The sequence below is a fragment of the Chiloscyllium plagiosum genome, chromosome 13 (genome assembly GCF_004010195.1).
Source record: "Chiloscyllium plagiosum isolate BGI_BamShark_2017 chromosome 13, ASM401019v2, whole genome shotgun sequence".
NCBI classification, from domain to species: Eukaryota; Metazoa; Chordata; class Chondrichthyes; order Orectolobiformes; family Hemiscylliidae; genus Chiloscyllium; species Chiloscyllium plagiosum.
In genome coordinates, this window is record NC_057722.1 from 43,954,863 (window position 1) to 43,965,414 (window position 10,552).

The following is a 10,552-nucleotide window of genomic DNA, read 5'->3' on the forward strand; positions in this document are numbered from 1 at the left end:
AAGACCTGAGGTTGAGAGACTCCACCAAAGGCTCATTTTAGCAATTTTCTTTTCAAAAATACTGTAAACAAATACTGTAAATTAACTCAAATGCTGGTGGTTTTAACACAGCAATGCTAGGCTTCAACACCAAACAATTATGAAAAGTAAATAGATACACATTGTGACATCCATCACAATAGCTTTTACTTTTACAACATTAATATCTGACAATGCAAAAAAAGTTTTATCTCCAAAATTCAGTTTATTTAACAATGATTTATTAGCAAATGTAGACACAATGTTTGTAATTTAAAATATAATCTTTACAATGTGTACACTTATCTAAATATTGATACAGAATTGGAACAAATAAGAATACACTGCATTCATTTGTTCACATTTTATATTATCTCAATATTGTTTTCCTAACATCTTATTACAGCAAAAGAATATCATTTAATTTTCACAGTTGCCAAAATGTACAAAAAATAGACTCAAGTGTTCACATTAAATATGGCAATAAATGTGCATATCAGACGATGCTTGAAGTCTCACAACAGCAACATTGACTTGAGATCTGGAATCAAAACAAACAGATTACTTTTGTGCAAATAAATTGTTAAAAAGGAATTTCATTACAAAGAAGAATCGACACTGCATTGAAAATAGAACATGAATGGGCAACAAACAATGATAAAGACAAACTACAAAGCAGTAATTTAATGAAATGTTTCAGATGATGAAACAGAAACAAAGCCCAAATGGTTGAAAACTGAATCCCAGGATACTATTACTGCATCTATCGCAATCTCTATTGTTCTGAATATTAGACTTTTTTTCCAGTTACGCATATACATTTTGCAGTGTATTTGAAATGTACTGCTGCCAGTTATCTGAGGAAGCCCAGCAACATTTCCCATTAAGATTCACTGCTAAGGGGTGCTGGCATTGAGAGGTAATATAACCATGTTAGGAAGGCATTTGATAAATCACAAGTGACTGCAGATAACTCTTTTCCAAAGTTCCAATGGGCTAAACTCTGCACTTTCCTTTGTAGGGAAAATCAATTCCTGTTCATGCCATTGAATTGGATTGCAATAAATCAAGCCTCTTCCAATGCATCATTTCAGTGGGAGAAATTAAGTAAAAACCGAAAAGAACTGTGGTTACTGTAACTCAAACAAAAAACAGAAGTTGATGGAAAAGCTCAGCCTAGGTTTCCTAAAGTTACTCCAATAAAATATCAAGGAGCAAATAAATTTCTGGTCCAGTGACCATTCCTGATTTCTCTGCACAGAGGCTGCCAGACCTGCTGAGCTTTTTCAGCAACTTCTGTTTTTGTTGGAGAAATTGTAAGCTTTGTTGCAAGTTTATTTGCTCCTGGATATTTTACTGGAATAACTTTAGGAAACCTATGTACATTTGAGGTAGTCCTTAATTAAAGGGAGAGATTAATGGTTTTATAATGACTAATGCTATGTAACGTCATGTATAATGTGTGAAAAACTCTGATCTTCAATACTATTCATAGACTGACATAAGGTTTCATTTTCTAAACTAAAATATCCAGGCCAATACTATTGCAGTACTGATGCATTGTTTAAGGTTACATTTGTTGATGGAGCTGTTGAAATGTACTGATGGTTCACATGGACATGTAAGATTTTGTAACAGTATTCAAAGAACACACAAAGAGGAGACATTCACCCCTTAGCTATCAGCACACAAAAGAGTTGACTGTTCGTTCACTGAATTATAGGGGTATTCTGCATTAGTCTAAACTGGCTTCAAATATTTTCTCTAGATTATATACATGCGATGTGAAACTCTCAAAATTCTGGATGACCTTTGGCAGCCTTGGTGAAAATTGTGTACACATCATGTATTCATACTTTAGAATTTCAACTATAGGTTTTGCATATTGCTGGAGTTGTGATGGTCTATGTTTTGGAGAGGTGGATGGAAGAGGAAGAGGAAGCAACAGCCATGGGGAATGAGAAAAGGGGCGGCATGGTGGCTCAATGGTTAGCACTGTGGCCTCACAGTACCAGGGACCCAGGTTCGATTCCAGCCTCTGTGAAGAGTTTGCACATTCTGTGTCTGCGTGGGTTTCCTCTGGGTGCTCTGGTTTCCTCCCACAGTCCAAAGATGTGCAGGTTAGGTGAATTGGCCATGCTAAATTGCCCATAGTGTTAGGTGAAGGGGTAAATGTAGGGGAATGGGTCTGGGTGGGTTGCGCTTTGGCGGGTCGGTGTGGACTTGTTGGTCTGAAGGACCTGTTTCCACACTGTAGGTAATCTAATCTAATCTAATCTAAAATGTCTGAGGTTTCCTTATCATTTTCAGTTGCCAAATACCTTATCAATTGGGTGTTTGGAAATTGGACAGTCACTATTATAATTTCATGGGCTTTGTAAATTGAGTTACAATGTTACATTCCTTCATTTATATTGGAGGTGTACCCTAGAACTCTGGAGGAAGCGAGAGAAGTGATTGTTGGGCCCCTTGCTGAAATATTTGTATCATCGATAGTCACAGGTGAGATTAGATTTTTTTTTTAGATTTTAGATTACATTACAGTGTGGAAACAGGCCCTTCGGCCCAACAAGTCCACACCGACCCGCCAAAGCGCAACCCCTCATACCCCTACATTTGCCCCTTATATAACACTACAGGCAATTTAGCATGGCCAATTCACCTGACCTGCACATCTTTGGATTGTGGGAGGAAACCGGAGCATCCGGAGGAAACCCACGCAGACACGGGGAGAATGTGCAAACTCCACACAGTCAGTCGCCTGAGGCGGGAATTGAACCTGGGTCTCTGGCGCTGCGAGGCAGCAGTGCTAACCACTGTGCCACCGTGCCGCCCACCGTGAGGTGCCGGAAGACTGGAGGTTGGCTAACGTGGTGCCACTGTTTAAGAAAGGTGGTAAGGACAAGCCAGGGAACTATAGATCAGTGAGCCTGACGTCAGTGGTGGGCAAGTTATTGGAGGGAATCTTGAGAAACAGGATGTACATGTGTTTGGAAAGGCAAGAACTGATTAGAGACAGTCAACATGGCTTTGTGCGTGGGAAATCATGTGTCAAAAACTTGATTGAGTTTTTTGAGGAAGTAACAAAGAGGATTGATGAGGGCAGAGCAGTAGATGTGATCTAGATGGACTTCAGTAAGGCATTCGACAAGGTTCCCCATGTGAGACTGATTAGCAAGGTTAGATCTCACGGAATACAGGGAGAACTAGCCATTTGGATACAGAACTGGCTCAAAGGTAGAAGACAGAGGGTATTGGTGGAGGGTTGTTTTTCAGACTGGAGGTCTGTGACCAGTGGAGTGCCACAAGGATCGGTGGTGGGTCCTCTACTTTTTGGATGCGAGCATAAGAGGTACAGTTAGTCAGTTTGCAGATGACACCAAAATTGGAGGTGTAGTGTAAGCGAAGAGAGTTACCTCAGATTACAACAGGATCTTGACCAGATGGGCCAATGGGCTGAGAAGTGGCAGATGGAGTTTAATTCAGATAAATGCGAGGTGCTGCATTTTGGGAAAGCAAACCTTAGCAGGACTTATACACTTAATGGTAAGGTCCTAGGGAGTGTTGCTGAACAAAGAGACCTTGGAGTGCAGGTTCATAGCTCCATGAAAGTGGAGTCGCAGGTAGATAGGATAGTGAAGGTGGCATTTGGTATGCTTTCTTTTATTGGTCAGAGTATTGAGTACAGGAATTGGGAGGTCATGTTGTGGCTGTACAGGACATTGGTTAGGCCACTGTTGGAATATTGCGTGCAACTCTGGTCTCCTTCCTATCGGAAAGATGTTGTGAAACTTGAAAGGGTTCAGAAAAGATTTATAAGGATGTTGCCTGGGTTGGAGGATTTGAGCTATAGGGAGAGGCTGAACAGGCTGGGGCTGTTTTCCCTGGAGTGTTGAAGGCTGAGGGGTGACCTTATACAGGTTTACAAAATTATGAGGGGCATGGATAGGGTAAATAGGCAAAGTCTTTTCCCTGGGGTTGGGGAGTCCAGGACTAGAGGGCATAGGTTTAGAGTGAGAGGGGAAAGATATAAGAGACCTGCGGGGCAACCTTTTCACACAGAGGGTGGTATGTGTATGGAATGAACTGCCAGAGGAAGTGGTGGAGGCTGGTGCAATTGCAACATTTAAGAGGCATTTGGATGGGTATATGAATAGGAAGGGTTTGGAGGGATAGGGACTGGGTGCTGGCAGGTGGGACTAGGTTGGGTTGGGATATCTGGTCGGCATAGACAGGTTGGACCGAAGGGTCTGTTTCCGTGCTGTATATCTCTATGACTCTATGATAAAACAATAAAACCACAAGAAAATCAACAGGAGGAAATCTAAACGTGACTACACAAAATATGTGTTAATGGAAAAACAGGACTACAACCCTAGTTAAACAAAAATCTTCCACTAAAAATGATGTATGCAATTAACTTCAAATAAATTGAGACAGCAGATAATATAGATATTTAATTATAAATAAGAAAGCAAAAGTAATGTTTAGATTTCTAACATTGATCAGACTATTACTTCCCTGGAAATGACTTCAATTGTTACTTTGCCACACCTATCGCTCAACTCAGCCATTCATCTCACTCCACAAGCCAATTCTTTCAGAGGCACAAGCACTGTCGTGTATGCAGCTTTTCTCTTTTTCCATTCAATTCATTCTTTGATTCCCCTGATTCAAGCTGATAATCCCTTCCCAGCTAATCTAACACCATTCTCTCCTCCAAGCAAGTTCCCTTGTCCTCTAGGTAGCAGAGGTCACAGATTTGGAATTGTTGTTGTGGCAGCTTTAGTAAGTTACTACAATACTTCTTATAGATGGCAAACACTGTGTCGATGGTGAAGAAAGTGAATGTCTAAGGTGTTGGATGAGATGCCAGTCACAATTGCCACTTTGTCTGACACAGTATTGTGCTTCCTAAGTGTTGTTGGAGCTGCACACATCAGGGAAGTGAAGAGAACACCTGATTTGCTTTGAGAGTGGAAAGGCATTGGTGAGACAGAGGGGGCTGACTCACTTGCTGCAGAATTCCTAGCCTCTGATGTGCTCTTGTTACAACAGTATTTTATAAGGCTGATCCAGTGGTCAATGGTAACTTCCAGGATGTTGAAAGTGGGGACATTGAATGTCAAGGAACAATGTTAGAATATCCCTTGATGAAGCTGATTAGTGACTAGCACTTGCATAGCATAAACATTAGCTGCCATTTATCAGCCTACATGTTGTTACTTCAGTATCTGAGGAGACACGAATGGGACTAACATTGAGATTACCCCTACTTCTGATGTTATAATAGAGTGAAGGTCATTAATAAGCAACTGAAAATGGTTGGGTCGAGGTCATACCCCGAGAACTCCTTCAGTGAAGCCGTGGGGCTGAAATGATTGATACTGAGGGCAGTCACTGTCACCTTGTCCCTGCAGTTCAACTCTTTTGTCAGTGTTTGAACCATAATTATAATGACATCAGGGGTTTCGTGGCCCTAGTGGAACCCAAGCTAAGTATTGGTGAGTAGACTATTCCTTTGATAGCATTGTTGGCAGCTTGTTGTGGATTGAATATACCTCAGCAATTATCCACACTGTCATGTAGATGGCACTGTTGTAGCTGTACTGGAAGAGCTTGACTTGAAGTAAAAATTTCCAGTAGCATTATCAGGATCAATAATCTTTGCAGTATCTAGTGCCCTGTGCAGTTTCTTGATATCAAATGGAGTGAATCAAATTGACTAAAGGATGTCTTCCAAGATAAGCTAACCTCAGGAAGAAGCCATGATAAATGATCAATTCAGCAATTATGGCTGAGGATGGACACAAATACCTCAGGCTCGTCTTTTTCACTGATGGGTGGCTCCGGCATTAAGGGTGCAGATATAGGTACAGCAAGCACTTCCTGTTATTTGTTTAATTGTCCATTACCATTCATAGCTGGACGCAGCAGAACAGCGGAGCTTAGATCCAATTCCGCAGTTGTGGGATCACTTAGCCCTAACTAATGGTTCCACTATTCGTATGGAAGTACTCTAGTGTTGTCGTTTCACCAGGTTGACACCCCATTTTTGCTCTAGGATACCCTGCTACACTCTTCAGTGTTCTGGCTTGATGGTAATATTAGAGTGCAGGGGTTGCACTGGGCCATATGATTGCAGATTATAGTGGAATACAATTCTACTGTTACTTGTGACCTACAGTACTTGATGTATGCCCAATTTTGAGTTGCTAGATCTGTCTTGATGTCTCTCCTAATTAACACTGTGACAGTGCCACACAACTCAGTGGCGGGTACGACCAATGTGAGGACAGTAATTTGTCTCCACAATAATTCTGTCATATTCACCCCTACTGATGCTGCCAAGGATCATGGACAGACATGTATGAGGAGTCATAGGAGCCTGAGGTCAACTGAGATTTTCTCTCACCAACTGCAACAAACTCAGTCTAACAGCTGGAACTGTTATGGTATTGCTGAGCCACTTGCGGTATCACTCATTGAAGAACTCCACTTTGGTTATTATTAAAACATTAGAAAGTTTCTTGATTGTGAGGTGAAATATCTGCACATTTTAAGAAATGGTTCTGCTGGAGCATATATAATTCACCTAGTGAAATCTCAGAAATAAGTTGACCTCCCACCTTTAATTCAGTCAGTCAGATATTACCATAGTTCTAGTGGTACAGAGAATCAGAAAAACATGAAGAGTCAAAGACTACAGGAATCAGAATGAGGGATGAAGCTCAGAAGAGGTGAGATATTTTGATAGATCAGGCATAACCTTCACACAAATAGATTGCACAGAATGATTTAGGCTAACTTCGAAAATAGTTAGGCATATGGTGAGAGAAATAAATAACTGAGGCATAGATAATAATTGTACATTGTTTTCGAACTCAGACATAGCAAATGGGCCAAAATAATCTCTGCTCCTATAGTTTCTCATTTCTCAAGTTACCTTTGCAGCTAATTTATTTTATTCTTCTGCATCATCAATAATTGCTTCATGTCACTATACCTTGCAGTTTTTCTGGATTTATTTTGCACTTTCAGCAATCATCTTCCACATTTCTCCCTGTCACAGGTGAGGTCAGTGTCGGGGGAGTTTCAACCAAATAACTGTATGATAATACCATCATTATCTAAAATAGAAAATATGGTTAGATGAACTTAGTTCATAGTTACGTAAATTGTAAGAGTGCCATACACACAAAGCTGGCTAACAATTCAGTCAAACTTGGCATTTAAAAGAAAACCTCAAGAATGTTGGAGAAAGTCAGGTTTGGCAACATTTATGGAGACAAACAGAATTAACGCTTTGCATCTGGTATGACTTCTTCAGAAGTAGCTGTGCCGTACAGTTTGGCTAGAACCACACTAGTCATGCAGCACAAGCCTTTGGCACTACTCTTTTAATATTGGTGCAGCTCAGAGTCTTTATTGTATCCAATGTATTTAGGTTTGTCTTGACATCATGTTGTATGAATAGGCTGAAGAACAATAGCTGCGATGGTAGAAACTTCAGAAGGACACCAAGATCGATTACTACTTTACATTTCTGGCTGAAGATAGCTGCAAATGCTTCAGCCTTTTTTTTAAATTCATGTTCTGGATTCTCACATTATTGAAGCTGGGGGATGTTCACATTGCCTCCTCTTTCCATTAATTGTCTAACTGGCAACCACTATTCACAACAGGATGTGGTAGAACTGTAGAATTTTGATGTGGGATTGCTTGTTCTCTTTTGCTGTTTCCATGTTTTAACATGCATGTTAATTTCACTAGATTGGCAACTTCTTAAGTACACCTAGTACTGCAGCCAAAATGTATTCTGCGCTAACATAAAAGCAGATGTTGATGTTCTGAAATAAAAACTAAGTACATGAGAAAATCAGCAAGTCTGGCAGCACTCGTGGAGAAACAGAGACCAACATGAATCTTTTTTTGGAATACTCTTCCACATGCGAGGCTTGAGATTGCAGAGCTGAAAATGTGTTGCTGGAAAAGCGCAGCAGGTCAGGCAGCATCCAGGGAACAGGAGAATCGACATTTCGGGCATGAGTCCTTCTTCAGGAATTCGGGCATAAGCCCTGAAGAAGGGCTTATGCCCGAAACGTCGATTCTCCTGTTCCTGGATGCTGCCTGACCTGCGCTTTTCCAGCAACACATTTTCAGCTCTGATCTCCAGCATCTGCAGACCTCACTTTCTCCCCTGAGATTGCATACTATGGTGAATATAATTCTGCTTCTGATTGTCCAAAGTAACTGATGGATATCTCTGTTCTGAGTCTATGGCATTTAGCAAAGAGTCACACACCACTGCGGAGAGTGTTCTCAACACAAAGAAGGTTCTTTTACCTCCACAAAGGCTAAGAACACCTACCAATGCTGTCATGTACTTTGTTAGCTATGGGCTTTAAGACTCAGTCATTTTGGTCAGGAGTATGTGACTGAATGATTTGTTGTGATGGACATTACATTCGGTGCCTGATCAGCTAAGGGAGCGCAGGAAGCAGTAATCAAATAATTTTAATTCCCAGAAATAAAAGTAGAAAATACTAAGTGCGTTTCTCTTTACTTTGTGACTAGCTGAGTTAATATTTCTGGGAAATATTCTTGGACTGGAAAAAATTAGCAGTATAATAGGCTTTAAGCATACAGAGATAATGGAAAGGGATGGGAGAAGGAATAAAAAGAAAACAAAAAGCCTATGATAGCATGAAACACAAGAATGATTAAATGACAAAGGGAGGTGGCGCAAACTTAAAAACAGGACAAAAAAAAACAAAGAGGAATCTTCTTGGCAAGGTTTACTTGAGAACAACAGAATCATCAACATCTGCCATCTGAAAAACCTAGGGCAGAAATCCGACCTGTAACTGTTGAGTGAAATGTTGGCTGTCAAATTCCTGTTCCTCAAGTGAACGTTGAACTTCATTGAAGCAGTGTAGGAGGTCAAGAGCAAAAGTGGTCAGAAACAGACTGGCGTGGAGAATTAAAATGACAGGCAACTGGAAGCTTAAAGGGTCATGTTTGCAGACTGAATAGAGATGTTCTGAAAAGTATAATGGAGTCCCTGTCATGCAAAGTGCCTACAATACATCAAATTGCAAACAAAAGAAAAACATTGTTCCACCTGGAGTAGATGCAGTCCTGAAATATAGGAAGGGAGGAGACAAAGCAAGTTAGTTTGTAACTTCTACACCTGCTTGTGAATATGATATGGGCAAGGGACGAGCTACTGTGGTTGATTTAGGAGTGGATTAAGGAATGGTTCCTTTAGAATGCTGAAAGGAGAACAAAGGGAAAGAAGGCAAAGGAAACAGTGGCTGCTGCTGCACTGCAAGTGGTGGAAGATGATCTATTGAATATGGTGTCTGGTTAGTTGGAAGGTGAGAACAATGGGAGCCCAATTTAGATTCTGGGAGGAAAGGAGAGCATTGGGAAACAGAACAGACATGTTCAACAGTCTTGTCAAACAGGAGAACCCTTGTTTGAGGACAAAGGGAGACATATCAAAAGCACTAACATGGAAAGTAGTACCATTAGAAAAGATGCAAAAAAAACCTGAAGAAACAGGAAATGGAAGAGGCCTTACAGAAAGATAGCTGTAGAGAGGTCTGAACACACTTATTATAGGTATCAACTGAGTCAATGGATGCGAAGATGAGGGAAGCATTGCAATTAATGACAATGCTGATTCAATATTCCAGTTGAACATGAGAATAGGAAACAGTCATTAATGTGCTAGATATAGGGACAATGAAGGAGATTGGTGTAAGACTAGAGCAAAACATTTTCCATTAATCTCACAAAATGGCACGTGCAGCTTAAAAATAAATTCTCAAGTCTAGCTGGGACCCAAATGAGCTCCTATAACACACCTTTTAATTGGATGAAGTGAGTAGAGTCAAAAAGAGCAATGTGAGTAGATAAAGTAGATTGGATGGGGCGGTGTTTGTGCAGTGTGTCCAGGAAGCTTTTCTAACACAGTATGTAGATTGTCCGACCAGAGGGGACGCCATTTTGGATTTGGTACTCGGTAATGAACCGGGACAAGTGATGGGCTTGTTAGTGGGTGAACATTTTGGTGATGGTGACCACAATTCTGTGACTTTCACCTTGGTTATGGAGAGAGATAGGGGCGTGCAACAGGGTAGGTTTTACAATTGGGGGAAGGGTAATTACGATGCTGTAAGACAGGATCTGAGGAGCATAAGTTGGGAGCATAGGTTGTCGGGGAAGGATGTCGTGGAAATGTGGAACTTTTTCAAGGAACAGATACGACGTGTCCTTGATATGTATGTACCGGTCAGACAGGAAAGAAATGGTCGTGTGAGGGAACATTGGTTGACGAGGGAGGTTGAATGTCTTGTAAAGAGGAAGAAAGAGGCTTACATAAGGTTGAGGAAACAGGGTTCAGACAGAGCAGTGGAGGGATACAGGATAGCCAGAAGGGACCTGAAGAAAGGGATTAGGAGAGCCAAGAGAGGGCATGAAAAATCTCTGGCGGATAGGATCAAGGATAACACAAAGGCATTTTATG

At 40.9% G+C, this 10,552-nt stretch overlaps 1 protein-coding gene across 2 annotated transcripts in view; it reads right to left on the reverse strand.

The window, feature by feature from the left end:
- Positions 1-273: 273 nt before the first annotated feature.
- Positions 274-10,552, reverse strand: part of LOC122555953 (major facilitator superfamily domain-containing protein 8-like) — a 73,522-nt gene continuing 63,243 nt past the window's right edge. The window contains exons 12-13 of one of the 2 annotated variants that reach the window (XM_043702254.1): positions 7,025-7,148; positions 274-559 (exon numbers count right to left, since the gene is read on the reverse strand). In XM_043702254.1, the coding sequence (XP_043558189.1) occupies positions 7,056-7,148 (93 nt within the window). In that variant the 3' untranslated portion in view covers positions 274-559; positions 7,025-7,055. Of the gene's footprint in view, positions 560-7,024; positions 7,149-10,552 lie in introns of those variants that run through there. The other variant, XR_006313401.1, reaches the window with a different exon arrangement.